General features: G+C 34.3%; 2 protein-coding genes across 7 annotated transcripts; both read left to right on the top strand.

Annotated features, from left to right (window-relative positions):
* Positions 1–1,655: 1,655 nt before the first annotated feature.
* On the top strand, positions 1,656–8,506 carry LOC118037283 (probable amino-acid acetyltransferase NAGS2, chloroplastic). 2 transcript variants are annotated; one of them, XR_012167910.1, is made up of 10 exons: positions 1,656–2,253; positions 2,350–2,437; positions 2,543–2,751; positions 2,848–2,999; positions 3,334–3,757; positions 4,499–4,596; positions 5,899–6,010; positions 6,173–6,332; positions 7,224–7,365; positions 7,649–7,705. XR_012167910.1 is itself a non-coding variant. In XM_035043218.2 (10 exons), the coding sequence occupies exons 1-10, from the start codon at positions 1,882–1,884 to the stop codon at positions 8,365–8,367; spliced, it is 1,839 nt and encodes a 612-aa protein (XP_034899109.1). In that variant the 5' UTR covers positions 1,657–1,881; the 3' UTR covers positions 8,368–8,506. The 2 variants fall into 2 exon arrangements, 1 of the variants encoding a protein (XP_034899109.1); XM_035043218.2 differs by lacking the exon at positions 7,224–7,365 and adding an exon at positions 8,217–8,506 and having other exon boundaries at positions 1,657–2,253; positions 7,649–7,721.
* Positions 8,507–11,793: 3,287 nt separating this feature from the next.
* On the top strand, positions 11,794–16,143 carry LOC118037340 (telomere repeat-binding factor 2). 5 transcript variants are annotated; one of them, XM_073404676.1, is made up of 8 exons: positions 11,795–11,981; positions 12,305–12,491; positions 12,636–12,850; positions 14,293–14,458; positions 14,622–14,705; positions 15,085–15,428; positions 15,622–15,645; positions 15,766–16,143. In XM_073404676.1, the coding sequence occupies exons 2-8, from the start codon at positions 12,342–12,344 to the stop codon at positions 15,767–15,769; spliced, it is 987 nt and encodes a 328-aa protein (XP_073260777.1). In that variant the 5' UTR covers positions 11,795–11,981; positions 12,305–12,341; the 3' UTR covers positions 15,770–16,143. The 5 variants fall into 5 exon arrangements, with proteins under 5 accessions (XP_073260776.1, XP_073260777.1, XP_073260780.1 ...); XM_073404675.1 differs by having other exon boundaries at positions 11,794–11,981; positions 15,622–16,143; XM_073404679.1 differs by lacking the exon at positions 15,622–15,645 and having other exon boundaries at positions 15,782–16,143.
* The last annotated feature ends 3,225 nt before the right edge of the window (positions 16,144–19,368 follow it).

Raw genomic sequence — 19,368 nt, 5'->3', positions numbered from 1 at the left:
TTGATGAACTCGAACCAAGTTAACAGAAACTATTAACACTTCTGGTTCTTTCGCCTTCGCCTTTCCTGAAAATAGCTATAATTAACAAATCGCGTGCTTTAGTTTTCAGTGAGGTAGAAGAGAAAGTTAAATCAAAATTCTTTTTATTAAAAGAAAGTGGGGTGGGAGGAGGTGGAGGAGGGGAGGAGGACTGGAAGAAAATGAGGTGCTAAAGAGTGCAGCTTTTGTGAGATCTGAGGGTTCAGTGGGAATGACAATCAAGTAATGAGCAAAAGCCATGTAAATGATACTGAGTTGTTAGTCCTGACAAAGAGAGCGTAAGAGATGAGCTTGAAAGGGAGAGAGGATAAGGAAAAAGAAAATTGATAATGATGATGAAGATTCGAGAAAGAGAGCGAGAGAGATTGTGATTGCCTGGGTGGCACGTGCGGGGCGGTCATTTATCATGTTACTTTTTTTTTTTTTTTTTTTAAGAATTCAAAATTATTTAAAAAAATTTAAATAAAAATTCATTTTTTTTTCAAATACCAAGTTAATTTTTTCATAACATTAAAAAAAAATTATGTTACATCAATGATTTCAAATAAATAAAAAGAAAATCTAAAACTAAGGCAACTGGAAAGAATCATTTATATTGTTAAAAAGACAATCAAAATAGCAAATTAAAAAATAATATAAAATAAGTATATTGTATATATATTTAATATAAGTTTTAGTTTACATGAAGATACCATATTGCTTGTTTTAAGTTTGTTAATTATTAGTTAATGAAAATTTATTTAAATTATATATGAATTTTTATTTAAACCATGTATTTAAAGATGTTTGAATTATGTATGAATTTTTTATTTGAACAATGTATTTTAAGATGCTTGAACTATCTATGAAAAAAAAAAAATTCTTTATGATTTTATGATTTTACGTTTTAAGTTTATTTTATATTTTTTATGTCGTGTTAAAAATATATTTTTAACAACCTTGTCTAATAATTATATTTGGTGTTAGACCTCAACCTGATTTGATACTATATATATATATAGTTGCCATATTCAAAAAAAATTGAGCCCAACATGTCTAAGATTTAAGTCGATTGGGCTTGACATGTCTTCAGATTCAATATACTAGAGTGTGTGTGTGTCTCTCTCTCTCTCTATAAGATATAAGATGAAGGCACCATATTACCACCAGTGAACTGAATCCTAAGTCCCCCAGTTGGAATAAAAATCAATAATTGGGAACTTCTCAGCTGATCACTGGGTCTCCTCTGAGCTGAAGTTGTTGGAAATAAAACCTTGTTCCACTATCATCGACTGTAAACCAAACAAATACACACATGAACTATATGGAGTTTTTCTTATCAACACCCCATGATTTTTTTTTCCAAGCCTTTAAACTTTGAAGCATGGAGTGTTTTAATCGACACCCTAATCTGTTAAATCCTGCTCATTTTAGCTGTCAAATATCAAATACAAATAACCTATTTTTTACAAAAATCTCCATAAAAGTCATTAAAAAAATATCAAAGACAGATCTCTTATTTTTATCCAAGACATCAAATTACTACTAATGTCATCATGAATGAAGGGTACCCAACTAATCAAGATCTCATAGTAGAGGGACCAAATAAAATGTCATCAACTCCCTTTAGTCCTTTACATCAGGCCACACGTGGTATAGCGTAGAAGAAATTTTGGTCACTCAAAGGAAGCGGCGGTTGCGAGCTGGGCACCGTCACATGTATCTGCTTTCGTTCAACTTCAGCCTGCCATGGTGGGCTCTCCTCCGTCCTCTCCTCTCTTAAACCCACCATTTTTTATTGTCCGCGTCTCAGTTTGTAGCTCCCATCTTCAAACATCAACGAAGAAATAAAAGGAAACGAAGATGGTAACTCCTTATTCAAGCCACTGCCTTTCTCTACAAAATCACCACTTGCTTCCATTTTTATCCGCAAAGCCGCTCTTTTTTTTCAGCAAGAATCTCCATGTAAAAAACCCACCAAGAAGGTTTTCTCCCTTTTTAAGTAGTAGTAGTAATGAGGGAGGTTGGAGTAGCAAGTTAGCAAGGCGGCGAAAGGTGTTTGGGGAGACAGGGAGTGGGAGTATCGAAGAGGGTTATAATTCGGTGGAAGACAAGCAATTTGTCAAGTGGTTTCGTGAGGCATGGCCTTACTTGTGGGCTCATAGAGGAAGTACTTTTGTTGTTATTATTTCTGGTGAAACTGTTTCTAGTCCTTTCTTGGATTCCATTTTGAAGGCAAGTACTTTAACTATAATTTTGTTTATGGAGTATTTGTTTTGTGGAAATTTTCAAGTGGTTAGTGAAAGAAATTTGTAAATTGGATAATTGTAGGATATAGCATTTCTGCATCACCTGGGGATTAAGTTTGTGTTAGTCCCAGGAACTCATGTCCAAATTGACAGTCTTTTGTCTGAGAGAGGTAACTCTTTTCATGTTTTTTCGCAGGTAGTGTTTTTTCATCCCTCAGAAATTTGCTTAGGTTGCAATTAGTTAATGGGGTGCTTTTTTGCTTTTAAATTTGTAGGGCATGAGCCTAAGTATGTTGGTCAATACAGAATTACTGATTCTGAAGCTTTGGCTGCCTCAATGGAGGCTGCGGGGAAGATTCGTATCATGATAGAGACCAAACTTTCTCCTGGACCTTCCATATGCAATATTCGTCGACATGGTGACAGTAGTCGTTGGCATGATGTTGGTGTCAGTGTTGCTAGTGGTAATTTTCTTGCAGCCAAGGTACTGTTTGAGTTGTCGTATAAGATTTTCAGTTGCTCTTAAAATGTTTGTGTAATCTGAATTTGACAATCAATCTGTTATATTGATTCTTTGCAGAGACGAGGAGTTGTTGAAGGAGTTGATTTTGGAGCAACTGGTGAAGTCAAGAAAGTAGATGTTACTCGAATGCGTGAAAGGCTTGATGGTGGTTGTATAGTGGTGTTAAGCAACTTGGGATATTCAAGCTCTGGAGAAGTCTTAAATTGCAAGTATGCTGAAAATCTCTGTCTCTTTCTTATCATGTGTTGGAAAACCGATTGAATGAAAATATGCATCAAATTGTTTCATGGACACTTTGGATCTTTCTTTAATGAAACCTAACTCCTCTTCAGTCTATTAATACTAGAAATGCTCTGCTCATAAATGGCAAAATTACAATTCAAGGGTATCCTTTTTCCTTAATCATTATAGTGGTTTTAGTTGGATGTGAGGATATATGGGTATGAAACATATAACCAGGATTTCTTTTGTTTCCTTTTGGCTACAACTATTGTCTTTGCTGAAAGTCTGATTTATGATGGTTTATGGTTATATAAATCTCAGCACATACGAAGTTGCTACAGCTTGTGCCTTGGCTATTGGGGCGGATAAGCTTATTTGCATCATAGATGGTCCAATTCTGGATGAGAGCGGACACCTTATTCGCTTCTTGACTCTGGAAGAAGCAGACATGTTGATTCGTAAGCGGGCTAAGCAAAGTGAGATAGCTGCTCATTATGTCAAAGCTGTTGCTGAAGAAGATCGTACTTTTCTTGAACACAATGATTCTGTTGGAATTGATGCATCCTTACAGAATGGGAAGTCTCTCAGTGGAAGGCACAATGCAACCTTTCACAATGGTGTTGGGTTTGACAATGGAAATGGACTATGGTCTGGGGAGCAAGGTTTTGCTATTGGAGGTGAAGAGCGACAAAGTCGATTAAATGGTTATCTTTCAGAATTGGCTGCTGCAGCTTTTGTTTGCAAAGTAAGTACATGCTTACTTTGTTTTAAATCAATGATGCCTGGCCATTCTCATTTCTTTTTTTACCACATTTTAATTCTTTATTAATTAGAAATCCAAAATGCAAGCTCTCTGCAAGCTTATTTTATGGTGCAGCCTTCTCTCCCTGCAAGCTCCCTTTTCTCCCTAAATTGCACTTGAGCTGATTTATGCACAGACATGTTGCCCACAGTTTGGTTAGGGTAGCATGTTGCTGTCTTAGAAAAGGGTATATCTCTTGTGATTCCTTTGTGTGACATTTATAATGGACTGAAGAAATACAATATATTGCATTATCTAATGTAGAAGATTCTCTAAATGTTCCTACTTTTCAAGAAAAAAACATATATTCTTAGTGTTGTCATTACTGATGATAATGGTGTTACAAATGCTAAAGCTAAGCAGTTGCAATAATTATGGTTACCATGGTTATGAGCAGGTGCAGTATCTTGCATGCTTGGTTATGAGTAAGGGCCATATCTTGCATGCTCATTACATGTTATCATATGGTAACATGCGGGAATGGTTTAAATTCTATCTTACTAGAAGGCTATATTAATACCATCATTATGTTGACGTACCTCAGCACGAGTCTGTAGTTTCTGTATGTAATGGTTCTCAGTTCCCAGAAAATGGCTCGCAGTAGTAGTAGTTGTTTTCTTTCACTTCAATTGCTTACATTCAAAAATTACACGCTGCCAATTATGATTCATACTTAATTTGCAGGGTGGAGTTCAAAGAGTACATCTTTTAGATGGCACAATTGGCGGAGTTCTGCTGTTAGAACTGTTTAAAAGAGATGGAATGGGTACAATGGTGGCTAGGTGTGTGATTGTTTGCAATACTTTCTGATGAGTTTTATCTTCATCAGTTATATTCTATGTCTAGTGCTGATTTGTTTATTGGTCATGCTATATTACTCCAAGCATGCTCGTAACTGGTAGATGTTTTCTTGATGCATTTGCTTGTTTAAAACTTGAGGTTTCATTTTTACACTTTCTCTGAAGCATTTTGATGCCTTATATGCATGTCGTTCTCTTTTGATGTTGCATCTTCGTAATTAAGAGCTGTCAATACTATTCTGGCATATTACCAAAAATGTTACATTGCTTGACTGGTGGTGTCTTTGCAGTGCCTAGGTTTTTGGACTGTGTGATTGAGTCTTATGACTATTTATTTTGTTGACATTGAATAACTAATCATAAAAACACCCTTGACTTTAGCATTTGAAAACAATCCCTGATCTTCAAAACCCTTGACTTCACCCTCTCAACTTCTTTTTCGGAATAAAATCATCTGTTGGAGTTGATTCCCAAGAGAACAAAAAAGGAAAAAAGAAGAAAATAAGTTGAGGGAAAAGTCAATATTTTGAAGGTACCATTTTAAATTGTTGAAGTTAAAGAAGATATTTCACATTTTAACATATTTGAATCTTGATAAAATTTCAATGAAATGACCACTAAAAAGCTAATTGGGATAAAGAGAAAATCTCCAATTATGATTAGCAATATTGAGTATTTTGTTGCCTTTGGCTGGTTTATATTCGCCCTTCGGCCTGAAACCCTTGTGGTTGCCATTATCCTCATTTACCTGTTGTATGTGAACCTGTTTTCTTTTTTCTCAATGGAGATGATGAACTGCCATTATCCAAGCATAAAAGTGCTGATAAAATATGCTGTTGTCTATCTGATTCTGGAATAACAACTTCATTTATTATGTACATAGTATATCAAATAAATTGCTGTGTTCATCAACTGAAGCTACTTGACACACATGAATCAATTATGGAATTATATTGTATGGGACAAGCTGAACCTGGAATTGTCAGGCTGTCATCATTATCTAGCACAGCTGCACAAATATTATTTCATAGATAGGAATTCATAACTGGTTTTAGGTTAAGGCTTGATTGCACTTTAAAATAGGTTTATATAAGCCAAAAAGTCTCCTGGTCTCAACATTGGAATGGATGTTCTTTGGAAGCTCTTATTTCAGTATCAAGGAATTTGAAACCAAACTCATGTAGCTGAAATTGATATGACGACATGCTAATTTGTTCGCTGATGCTTAATTGAACTTTATGTCATTTCATCTGTTGACTAATTTTTTTTCTTTTCTGCTCTTAGTGATCTTTACGAAGGAACTAGGATGGCCAGAGCGACAGATCTTGCAGGAATAAGACAAATTATACAGCCATTAGAAGAATCTGGCACATTGGTTCGGAGAACTGATGGAGAGGTTGTCTCTTGTTCCTTTAGATTCACATCCATAACACCGTCCATGATGATGCGCTTATTAACGCCGGATAGAAGTAGGAAAAGGGAGCTGATTCCGCTGTTTGGTGTTATAATGTTTAACTTTGGATAAAAACTAAATGTTTCTCTTGTCTTGTGTTCATAGCTGCTTAAAGCATTGGATTTCTTTGTTGTTGTGGAAAGAGAAGGTCAAATTATCGCGTGTGCTGCTCTTTTTCCTTTCTTTGAAGAAAAGTGTGGAGAAGTTGCTGCCATTGCAGTTTCTCCTGAATGCCGCGGACAAGGGCAGGGAGATAAATTACTTGGTATGCTATTTTTTGTGCTCAAGGTTATCAGAATTGCAATCCAATGTAAGATACAGGATGGGATTGTAATCATATGATCCTACAGAAAATGGATTTAATTATTTAACTTACTTGTATATGAATACAATTATACAAATATCAAAACATATCACAATACACAAGTTATAACTCTAATGATAGGTAATAAATGTACACAAATTTCTCTCTCTAGCATGATGTGCATTTAAGTAAGAGTTGAATAAGTTCTTTCTAACCAAATACTGCTATAATTTCATTTGATAATAAAACAACTTGTATTTGTGCAAGAAGCAAATGTGAATCTCTATATGGACTTTAAACAAATCACTTTATTGATGGATGTGATAACAGTTACTGTTCATATACGTAATATGAACACAGTCTGCTCAAAATTAAATCAGTCTGTCAAAATTACCTTCTAGAGGTTAAAATAACAAGTAACACACTAATCATAAAAAAAAGAAAATATGAGATAAAGCTGTGGAGAGCATGATTTTAGAGTATGGATGGTCAAGGAGTCTTTTCATGCTAGTCTCTTCTTTCTTATTGTTATTGATCCCTAAACCATTCTACTATAGAAACCAAATCTTACAAGGAAAGTCCTGGTGCTGTTTAGTGTGTTGGCGTTTATCTGGATAGTGTTAATACTAAAATTGACATTGTTGACTCATTACATATTAAGAAGCATCATAAGCCTTTGTTTGTTAAAATCCATTTTCTGTGCCGTGAAAGTGAAGAGCTGCATAGCCTTTTGTTTTTTCATTGCTCAGTTGTGTGGGCTAGATAGAGCAGCATATTTTCTATTGGGAATGAGTTTTTGGTGATTCTAGTTAGGATATTGAATTTGTTGCTGATATGCTTTGTTGTTTTTAGGAGGAAAATTTGCAGTTTATGGCTTTGTGCTATCTCTGCAGTCATTTAGTGTTTGAATGGACTGGAGTTTTGAAGTTCTTAAGTACCAATTCCTGTCAAGACAATTATTATGTGTTATGATATTGCTCCTTGCATCCTTGTGGTGTGCCGCTTCAAGGTTTTTCTGGAATACTTCCTTTACTGATGATGTTCGGCACAACTGGAATGTTCTTTAATTTTGAGTTCTGGCTGTTGTATTTCTTTCCTGATTTTGAAATTGTCCTATTCCAACTTTTTCATATATGTTCTATTTCCCATCATTTATTATTCTTTTTGTCAAAAAACAATTGTGGGGAGACATGATTAACACTTCACTTCTATTTTTACCAAGCCATATGGCCTTTGGCACTTGTGTTAAATTACTGATTGTGGTCAAACATTTGCAGATTTCATTGAGAGGAGAGCCTCTTCCCTTGGATTGGAAACACTTTTCCTGCTTACAACTCGCACTGCAGATTGGTATTGTATCACATTCCACCCTCTAATGTGTTGCATGAGTGCTAGTTGTGTGTGTTGGTCTCAAAAAGAAAAAAGAAAAAAAAATTACTTTAAGCCTGTAGTAATTTTGTGTTAACATTATGAGACGAGTCTTGATGTATTCTAGTTCAGATTTTTGTGCTGGACCTATTTGTTGATGCCTTGTTGCCTATTTAAAGTTCAACCGATTTCAAAGCTATGAATACTAAGTCAGTTTGCATCATTGTTGGTTTAAATCTATTATTTTTTTCTTAAAAAATACATATCTTTGTTTTAGAACACCTGTTATGAATTAATTGACTTGTTGTATATAGTACGAAGTACTGTGTTTGAGGGAAACAGAGAAGACAATGCAAATGCTTTGTGTATAAGGCTGTCTAAATTTAAGATTCAGTAGTCGTCACTATTCCATCTACTTCAAGTTTTGGCAGGAGTGTCATTGTCTCTGAAAATAATTCCTGGCATTTTGTTTTACAGGTTCACAAGGCGAGGCTTCTCAGAGTGTTCCATTCAATTGATACCGGAGGAAAGAAGGAAGAAGATTAATCTATCCCGTAATTCCAAGTATTATACAAAGAAGTTGCTACCTGATACTAGTGGAATTAGTGTTGATAGAGCATTCAGTTAAAGTTTTATTGCAGCTTGATGGAATACGGCCTCATAGACCGGTTATTTCCTCTCTGTGAAGCCGCTTCCTAATTTATCTGTTCTTATATATATTTATATATTAGCCCTTAATGTTTGAAGTTCTGGGCAGTGTTATAAAACCTGGCTTGGCTGGTCAAAAAGCCTAGGCTAAGCTCCAAATTGGGGAGTAACTAGGTTGACTTGCCAGGTATTATAATTGTGAGTACAAGAGTGATGGCTGTGAAGTTATTCAAGCTAACATATTCAAATCCATTAAGAATACCAGTCCAAACTCTCATTGATTCAATTATCTCTCTAAGTTGTGGTTACCTTTGATCACCCTTCTCCTACCAGCACCTCAACCGTCACTACAGCATAATGATTCAGCAATTAGGTGGTAGCACAGCAAGAATCACATCATCCTCTAACTAGAAATAATTTTCAACCTTCATAGCATAACGAGCATTATCAGAAGGGTGTAAGTAACACCCTGCTCTGCCAAAAGTTTTCAAGAATCACGTGCTTCGATGAACAACACTTGGACTTGTGTTGCTACTAGCATAGAATCACCCTGCTCTTGTCTGTTCTTCTTTTAACAGAGAGATTAGAGATATTTGCCCTGTTCTTTTGATTTCACATGAAGAGGGTTTGCTGTCAGTAGTCGTCTTCACCAGGGTTGCTAGTGAAGGCTCCTTTACAGACGTTATTTTATGCTCATGTCTAGCAGAAGAAACTACAGAGAAGCCAAACTACCAAAACCTGATAACTCTGAAGACAGGTTCTGGCTCTGGAAAGGACAAGTGGGAATTTCCACGTCTGCAGTATACTTACTAGCAAGTTGGCTAACAACATGAAACAAGAAAAAATATACAAATGAGATAAAGATTCAAGTCTATCCATCTTGGCCATGTATTCGGTCCTTCCTGATAAGCAACCATCGTATTCAACTATTCATGCTTAGGAAGACGGTCTGTTTCTCCATGTAGTAGTCCCACCTGAAATTTGTTTAAATCAGGATCATGAAGCTGCTGAAAAAACTAATCTGATGCAATAATATACTTGAGGCAGTATTGGACTTAATTTTAATTTAATTTAATGGGGCTTGGATCGTTGATGCTTACTTGGATTCAAGAAAAACATGTGGAAGGGATTTGAACTGTCAAAAATCCAATCCCAACCTTATAAAAATCTAGGTAAAATACCTGTTTATTTTTTTGAAAACAATTTATTTTAATTTATTTTTTAAAAATTGAATTAACTCAAACCCTCTCAATCACTAACCCGAATCTTATACTAAGTCAATCTGGATTAGGTTTTAAAATTATATGTAGATAAATTGTGATTTTTTCTTGAAAATAAAATTAAATTTCTTAAATTCAAATTCTAGAATAATATTTTTAAATATAATAAGCTGATGCTAGAGATACAGTAAAACAACAAAAATAAATAAATTCAATTTTTTTTTTTTACTTTCTCTAACTCCTGTTGTGCGTGTGAGAAAAAAACATTACAAGCTTTGTAATGAAAATTAAGGGATTTTAAAGATTAAAACAAACAATGGTAAGATTAAGACACGTTGATAGTGTAGAGTTAAGCACACTCCCGTCCGTTAACTGTATTTTATATATTATTTTTCTTTTATCAAAGTTAAGTAACTATATATATTCGAACTTTAGAAATATAGTAAGAGAGGTATATTCTTAAAAAAATAAATATTATACAATGATAAAAAATATTATTTTAAATATTTTGGCTAATTTTATGTACTTAAAATTATCATTTGCAACTCGCATTTATAATTAAAACTGCATTTTAAAATTACATTTTACTTGAAAAAATATTAAATTAATATTTTTTTAATGTTTTTTTATAATTTAAATATAATAAATTAAAAATATCTAAAAAAAATAATTTAAATATATTTTTAATTGACCTGAATTGATTTAGATAAATTTAAAATAGAATCATTTTAATTTGTTTTAAATAATAGTTAAATAGAAGTCATTTTAAAATTTAAAACAGAAGGTTAAATAAAATTTTTATATGTTAATTTAATATGATTGAATTATATTTTACTCGATTTAATTTAAAACTCAACCAAAAACAATTTCAAATTGATCAAATATTGGGTTAATTTGTTAAGACCGGGTTTTATAACTCCGATTTATTATTTTTAAAATCACAAATTAAATAATAAAATTATATAATTGTACGAGTTAACTTGTATCTAACATGTAAAATTAAATAAAAATTTAAAAATTATTAAAATTAGAATTAATATATACAAAATCAATAAATCAAACCGAGTTTTTAAGTTTATAAAAAGCATAAATGCCATGTAACTAATCAACCGATTCTAGGTTTCCCAAAAAACCGATTAATTGGTTACCTATGTATTCTTATTTGAATTTATTATGCATCTGAAAAGTGTGTATACTTTTTCAATACAAAACTATTTCGCGGGAAAAAGAAGAAATGAAACAACGGTTTATTTCAAGTGCCAAACACAAATTATTACTGAAAAATTAATTCCAGGAGGTTAAAAAAATTAATTCCAGGAGTTCAAGGGCCGAAAACAAAATAAAATAAAATTGTACAAATAACCACTAGAGACAAAAGGTCTAGAAAATATATGCAAAAGGTCTTACCTCAAGCGGAGGGGCTATCGCGCAGGACAAAGAAGAAATGAAACGATGATTTAAGTTAAAGTGCAAAAAACAAATTATTACTGAAAAATTAATTTCAAAAAATTTAAAGGGCCAAAAATAAAATAAAAATTACAGATTATCACCACAGAATGTCTAGAAAGTATAGGTGTTACTGGAGACTAAAGTCCTACCTCACGTGCAAGGCGGTAATTAAAGATTTTTCTTTTACCTTACCCAATTTTACACGTATGAATTAATTATTTTTTTATTAGTTATTATCTCATATTAAATTATATTATATAAATATTAAAAAATATTTTAATTTTTAAATATGAAATTAAAAGGTTATTCATATATATATATATAAATAATATTTTTATAATATGAAATAAATTTTTTTTAGTTTAAATATATTAATTTAATTGGAGAAAATTATATTTTTTAATATATGATAATTTTTTTTAAAATAATCTTTTAAATTTTATTATTTTTTAAATATCAAATAAGAACTTTTCTATTATTTATTTTAATTATATTATACTATTATATATTTCTTAACTGAAATTATTAATATATAATTAATTCAAAAAATTATTTATGATTTTATAATTTTGCTATCGAGTTATATCATATTTTCCACTAAAAATTATTTTGTTTTGTTTTTTTTTTTTTTCTTATAACTTTGCTCTGACGCGCGCACATAAATGTAATATATATCTTTTTGTTATATATATATATATAAAAAAAAGTGATTATAATTATTAATTTAGAGACATATTAAGTCCACAATATATATATTCCACTCTCATCTTCGTCTCCATCACCATCATCTTCTTCTTCTTCTTCGGCTTCCTCTGCTAAAAACAATCAAGAAATAGTTGGAAAAATGGAAATGATAGCCTCCTAAGTTTTTCATTTTCTCTCGCACATTCTCTGTCTCCTGCTCTTCCTTGCTTCCTCTCATCAGGTAATATAAATCAATCAATAAATAAATTCATTCCCTTTTTTTTTTAATAAATATTATTCAAAATAAGCGATGATCAGATTGTTCGTTTCGATTTCAATTTCTCATTCCCGAGCTGATTTGATGCTTTTTTTTTCTTGTGATCCGTGCTTATTTTTCTTCGATTTGAATTGTTTCGAATTTTATTGAAATTAGAAGAATTAATATTGAATTTACAATATATTTTAATTTTTTGATTTTGATGCTGTAGTTGATGCTTATATTCTCTTGATAATATTTAAAAAATAAAATTAGCTATGTTTATTTGGTGTTTGATAATATTTAAGGTTGAAAAAAGGGGTGAAGATTTTATAGCTACTGTTGATGGGTGCTCCCAAGCAGAAGTGGACAGCTGAAGAAGAGGCAGCCCTTAAAGCTGGAGTACTTAAGCATGGGACTGGAAAATGGCGTACAATACTCATGGATCCTGACTTTAGTGCCGTCTTGCGTTTGCGTTCCAATGTTGATCTCAAGGTATCCACATTTTCAATTTATTAAATGAAAGGAGCACGCTAAGGCGTGCCAGGCATGGTGCTTATTGTTGTTGAAGACCTAGGGTTTGATTGTTTGGCAGATGTGTTATTATATATTGATGATGTGAGTTTTGATTGGGGGCAGGATAAATGGAGAAATATAAATGTGACTGCTATATGGGGGTCCAGGCAGAAGGCAAAGCTTGCGCTTAAAAGGAGTCCACTGACACCAAAACGTGAGGAGAATGGAAAGGCTCTTAGTGTCGTGGTTCAGAGTAATGAAGAGGTTGTTGATGCTAAGCCTCTTGCAATGGCTAGTGGGACACCGAGGAATGGTGGTCCGAAAGACCTGCTTGCAAGGTTAGATGGTTCTACTCAAATGATGTTTGCTGTTTGCAGTTCCTAGTTTTGCTGAGCTTGGATTAGCTTCTGATTTTTGATGATGGTATGTAATTGGAGTTGGAGCATGGAAAAATGACAAGTTAACCAGTTTTTTCTGATAAAAAAAAAAAAATCAAGGATTAGCTGTAGGGTTAATATTGTTGTAGGAAAACAGGAACGTTCATAATATTCAAGTTCATCAATGGGCATGAACCCGGATGATGAGGTCCTGACTCTGATGGTGCTGTAAAGATATATAATAGAATTGAACTATCTCCTACCACTATTTTTGTTCTCAAAAAGAAATTTGAAAAAACAGTTTGCATATTATTATTGGGGTAATTCTTGTGTGCTCTACAGATTATTTGATCATCATTCCATTTTTTAGTTAAGTTGCATATCCATTCTGACAAGTCTGACCACATCATAATAGCAGATCTTACATGGGAAAAGCATTCACTCTTCTTGCATACAAGCTTTACTGCATTGTCTGGGGCTCTAATAGAAAGACTGGCTGAGTTAATTAGCCAGCTCTCAGCATGTGAAGGCAAGATGCGTTGGTTAGGTGGCTGACAATCCATAGACAGGTCTTTGTTAATGAAGAAAAATACCAGTATTGGGCCTACTATTCAATCAAAATGTGTTAATAGATGGAGGTAAATGGCATAATAGAAGCCAAGTAAAATAGTTCGAATGAGAGGCTGCTCCCTGCTGTATTCACATTTATTCTTTTGAGATCTTCAAGATCAATTCGTCTTTTCTCACCGTGGCATTGTAAAATGTCATGGTCCATCATGGCTTTATCTTAGATTTGAATGCTCGCTGATTTATTTTTTGTCCTTTTCGATGCTGTTTTTAATTTATATGCATTTTGTTCTTTGTTACTTTCTGCAGAGCTGTAGACATTCTTCTTTGGTATATGAAACAGTTTTGCTTAACAATTATCTTCTTCTTGTGTGTCAGTGTTTCCTTTTCTGCTGTTTTCTGTCCCCTCCAACTAGTTTAAGCCTCCATGGGTTACTAGCTAACCTGTCCTTGTTCCATTTAAGTTGATGGTTGTGGTCTACAGATTCCATAATTTGAATTTTCAAAATGTTTCGATCTCTATCTTGGGAAATCATATGTGCACATAAATCTAATTGAAGAGTGTAAAGGGTGAAATATTATTTTATGACAGCATTGCAAATTGAATTCTAATGATGATTAATGGCAGCATAATACAACTCAAAACCTATAGTTATGCTCTACAAATGCTTTGAGAATTTAGAAAATGAGGCTATATTTGCATGCACTTGCTTATAAAGATGAGGTGGAAAATCTTTGTTGCTCAAGGCTAAAAAATCTGTATCTGAAACCATGTTGTCCTGCTGTTTTGTGTAATTAATAACCAACTCTGTTGTAACCTACTTTTATGGCTGTAGGTTGGATAATCTAATATTAGAGGCTATTACCACTTTGAAGGAGCCAAGTGGTTCTGATAGGGCTTCAATTGCTTTGTACATACAGGTACATGGCCTCATGTCTCTCAGTTGTAAAGCGGCAATTGTTGAGTTTCAAAATGAAAATAAGTCTTTACTGCTGGACATTGTTAGTGTCTGTCTCCAGATTTCTGTTTTTTTTTTCCAACTATCATAACTATGTCAAGCTAAGCATATCCAAAAGTTGTGTGTCCAACACATGCAAACAGATATAAATAGATTGCTCATTTGTGATCAAAATGATTCTGATGTTGATGTCTTGTAACTTGTAGGAGAAATACTGGGCGCCCATGAACCTCAGAAAGCTATTGGGAGGAAAACTAAAGCATTTGACTGCAAATGGAAAATTGATTAAGGTGATGATCACTCTGAGGTGGTGCACGAGCATGCATGGGAATTAATTAGATCTTGAAGTGATTTGAATTAACATCCTCTGCCTGCAGAGTCAAATTAATTCCTTGTGTTTTGTGTTTCAAGGACATCTTAGAATTCAATGACGCAGAACACTGAAATTTGGTGATAATGCTCTGGTAAAAATGGTCTTAACAGATTATGGACTTTGAAAATTAATAAAGCTTTGTATAAAGAGAAAATAGTATGAACAGTAATGTGAAGATAAAGAAGAAAGGATTTATGATGGGCAGGCATGCGTTTGAGGCTTTGAGCTTATAAAGGTAGTGAATATTTTAAAAGAAGATTTCATATTATTATCATCCTTTGTGTTTGTATTTATAGGTCAAGCACAAGTACATGATTGCATCTAGTTCAACAGTTTCTGAAGGGAGAAGAAACCATACCCTCCCCGAGGGGAAGCAGAAGGAAATGTTAAAATTGGAGAAGAGTAAGAACAAAATCCTGACTAAAGCTCAGGTTGATCAAGACCTATTAAAGATTAGGGGCATGACTGCCTCGGAGGCTGCTGCAGCCGCTGCAGCTGCTGTTGCAGAGGCAGAAACTGCAATTGCAGAGGCTGAAGCAGCAGCAAGGGAAGCTGAGAAAGCAGAGGCTGAGGCAGAAGCAGCACAAGTTTTTGCCAAAGCAGCAATTAAGGCATTTAAGCACCGAGCATGTCATCCCTGGTAAACTCATCTCTCTGCTGTCATAAGATGATAAAATCTCATCCACCAGCCTGAGGTGCACTGTGAACTGGACAATTTTATTTCACTTCTAATTTCTATCAGTTAAATCCAACTTTTTGTTTCATGCCTGAGAGTGAAATCACCAGACGCTTAGTTCTAAGAAGAATGATATATATTTGTTTTGCCTTGCCAGTATCATAACAATCTTCCTGTCTACGTATGTTTTCTTCCCTTTCCTTCTTTTTTTCCCTTCGTTTTTCCAGTGGGCAAGCTGGAAATAGCTTAATAAATTCTGATCTTCCTCTAATCTTCTTGATATCCTCTTAAACCTGTGCAGATGACATGTTTTGCAGATGGAAGTCTACATCGTTGGGCACCAAACATGCATTGGACTTGACATCATGTTGATGCAGCTGTATCAACTGCCATTTTGTCTATATAACTGTAAATGTGGTTAGCTTGTATATCGGGAGATGCAATATTATTCCATGAAATCATATTCCCCTTGCAGAGGGATCATTTCGTCAGTAGAGTATAGGTTTTTGACATCATAGTTTACAATGTGGTAAAAGAGTAGACACTGGTGAAAGAATCAGGAATAGGAAGGTGGATTGCTAAGCAAGATGAAACATCTTCATATCCTTTTGATGGTTAATTAATCCAATGAAGAGTGAATGTATGTTGCTGAGTTTGAATTTTCAATGTTCCATATGTACCTGCTGCCTCAAATGTATTACCCGTGTCTCATCTTTTTTCTTGAATAATAGAAATTGTGTTCTTTTAAACCCTAATCAAGAAACCCTAACATCCATGAAACTAGTTCAGCTTCATGATCTGAGGCCATTCCTCCGCGACAAAGAAATTATAGGAGGGGTAGGGCATCAATTCTCATCGTTATGCTAAATGGAAGCTCCTCCTCAAATATGGTTGGTGGAAACTAAATGTCGACGGAAGTTCCCCTGGCGGTGCAGGATGTGGTGGTGTAACCAGTGATTATTTAGGAAATTGGTGCTATGGCTTTTCTCCTTGTATCGGTTCTGCAACAAATTGGTTGCTGAGCTGTGGGGGATTGATATGGGAAGGAATCTCTCTTGCGAAAGATAATGGCTGTCCCTCTTCAAGCTGAAACGGATTCCATAGAAGCTGTTCGGTGCTTACCTTGTACTCCTACTAATCATCATCCTCTCTACAATATTATACCAATGTTATATTGTAGGTTTGAGATTATTTGAGAGGGCACTCAATGTGCGGGTTTCATGTTATTAGGGATTTGTTAGATGCTGATAAAATTGTAGTTTTCATGCATATCTATTCTTTCTGTTTATTCTTTACTGTACCCATTAAAAAAAAAAAAAAAAAAAGGAAAGGAGGGGAGGAACAGGAACCCTGTCATTAGCTTGATCTAGTACGGGTTTGTTTTTGAACCGTTTTAGATATTAATTTGATCAAATTAGATGATTTGATACGTCAATCAACTAATTGGTTAATTTAGATAGAGCTTGCTAAGACTTATTGAGTTAACTTGAAATATTTTTTTTCAAAATAATCTCGTTTTATTTTTAAATTTTTTTTACACAATCTACCAATCACTTTAAAGTTGACTAATAAGATTAAACAGGATTGATCAAATAAGTTACTTGAAGTTGACTCAACAACGTGGACTAGTGACCAAATCAAACCCCCGAAGCAAGCCTGAAAATTACGATAATAAGCTTGGGGTTGCCATTTAGCAACAAAACAAAAGTGAGCGAAAGCTATTAGCTCTTTTAGTGAAGAAAGGATGATAGAAGGCGACATGTGTGCTCAAGCATAATCTACTCGTGATTTAATTTCTCAATTTTCCAGCACCTAAAGCATCGATAGATTTATCTTTGTTGAACAAAAATGTCTAAATTCAACTTCCATTTTTCAGTACAGGAATCGGAGTTGCTTCTGCTCAACATCAAAGGGGAAGAACACACCATCCCTTTTCCTGCTTACCTTCCAAACATCTTGTATGTCCTGAGCTGAGGGCATTTCAGATGTACACAAATCATCAGCCTCCATCGTTCTTATTTCAAGTTCTACCTCTTAGGCATCTTTTGCAGGCTCTTCTAATAAGATATTTGAGAGCTTCTTCTCTAAACAAGCAGTAGAAGATCCAGATTCCACCTTATCAGCAATAACGTCCCTCTTCACTAACAGGTTAGTTGCTACATCTAGAGGCCATTAACAGAGTTTCCAGTGCTAGAGCCATGTCCGGATCATCACCTCCTCTGTTGGTACTGCTGTTATTAACAAGGGACATATCTGGAGTGATGATAGTTTTATTGACAAAAGGATCCTCATCCAGCTCAAGATTTCCGTCTACCATACTTGCATAAGGCATGAGCATATGCAAGCTCTTATTGCCTGCAATTTCCCCACTGTCAGTGATGGAAGAGGTTACGATCAATCAGATGCGGATTTGTTGCAACTGAAGCATATAGATAGCCTAGCAAATACATCTATGTCAGATGACTAGCCTAAAAGAAAATACTATCACTCTTGAGAAGTGTTGGATGTGCTAAAATTTAACTAGGAGATTCTATAAACCTCTGACTATAACTAACCAAGATTAGGAAGGTCTAGAATTAAGCATGGAAGGTGTTTTATCAATTTTCAATATTTTTCTGTTTATTTTTAGATTTTCAGCTTAATTTTATATTTTAGATTTTCTTTCTTATTTGATTTAGGATTGTGATTTATCCTTGAGTACGGTTTAGAACCGTGTAAAAAGTTTGTATTCCTTTAAGAGGAACAAGCTATAATAGAAAATAAATTCAGTAAGAAAATACAATTAAAGCTTTCGTTGCTGAGAAACTTTTTTTTAAAATTGTCTTCTTTGTGCTTTGCTTCCCTTTTGCTTAGGATCGGTTGCGTCAGTTAGCATTGAAATGAGAACCATCAGTGTCCTCAATGCAAGAAATGGTGTGGGGTAAATCTCCTGATGCGCCAGACTGCAATAATCTCAACAAGTAGAGCCTGTAACCTCTGATGCCATACCACAACGGCCAGCTTCATCCAACAGCTTCTCTAGTCCATCCTGACTGATTTTTTCACCATTTTTCTCAAAAGATCTGTCCACTGCCTTTCACTAATTTGAAATGAGGCATGAGCCATGGTGCTAAAAGAGTGACAGCCTTATCATAATTCTATTGAGCTGTGGCTTGAAATCCCATTTCAATGAAGAGACTGGATGAGGGATTTCTCCAGCTTCCAAAATCTTATCAAATGCATGCTCCAGAAGATGACTCTGTATTAAGAAAACAAAAGGTCAAGAGACTCAAATTATAGTGGTAGTGGCACTACGATCAAATCCTTTGATGTCCTCAAACGTAGTGTATATGGTCCCAATGTTTGGGAGACAATGGGCTTTCATGTGTTCAAAGATAGATATGCAATCATCAATATGTCTACCATTAGTAGAGGGACATGTCTCAGGACAGAAAAGACTGTAACAGTGAAAATAGAGATGATATGTCTCCTTATTTTGAAAGTACAAAATTCTCTCCTAAACTATCACGGGGACATATTTATTTTATATCTCTCTTTATTTCTTCAATAAAATACATTGCTATGTCTTTGTATTTGTTCTTTTTATCCCGAAACATTAACCAAATGCAAGACACGATCATTCCAGTGAGAAACCTCCAAAGGCTTCTTATGACAGAGTGTTTCCATTTTCTCAACTTGGCATGTTATTAACATATGTTTTGTGGCCTGTAGATATTAAATAAAATGCAGACATTGAAGCTACTGAAGAAAAGAAACCAAAGAGCACATGGTTCAACAACGCCATAACCAAGCAAACTTAAAAGTCCAGAGCAAAGCAGTCAGTCTCTAGAAGTGGAGATCCTAATCTCTAGCATAGCATCCTGTCACCTCCCATTGTAGCAAAGGCAGCAAGCTCGCGCATAGT

This window comes from Populus alba, chromosome 14, assembly GCF_005239225.2.
Source record: "Populus alba chromosome 14, ASM523922v2, whole genome shotgun sequence".
Taxonomy (NCBI): Eukaryota; Viridiplantae; Streptophyta; class Magnoliopsida; order Malpighiales; family Salicaceae; genus Populus; species Populus alba.
Note: the sequence above shows the minus strand (reverse complement) of the source record. Positions and strands in the feature narration are given on the sequence as shown.

Bases quoted from the DNA above. Each gene is read 5' to 3' on its own strand.
- LOC118037283 (XM_035043218.2), top strand. From the start codon at position 1,882: ATGGTAACTCCTTATTCAAGCCACTGCCTTTCTCTACAAAATCACCAC. The intron at 3,000-3,333 runs GTATGCTGAAAA...TATAAATCTCAG, and splicing joins GGAGAAGTCTTAAATTGCAA to CACATACGAAGTTGCTACAG. The intron at 4,597-5,898 runs GTGTGTGATTGT...TTCTGCTCTTAG, and splicing joins ATGGGTACAATGGTGGCTAG to TGATCTTTACGAAGGAACTA.
- LOC118037340 (XM_073404675.1), top strand. From the start codon at position 12,342: ATGGGTGCTCCCAAGCAGAAGTGGACAGCTGAAGAAGAGGCAGCCCTT. The intron at 12,492-12,635 runs GTATCCACATTT...GATTGGGGGCAG, and splicing joins GTTCCAATGTTGATCTCAAG to GATAAATGGAGAAATATAAA. The intron at 14,459-14,621 runs GTTAGTGTCTGT...TGTAACTTGTAG, and splicing joins AGTCTTTACTGCTGGACATT to GAGAAATACTGGGCGCCCAT.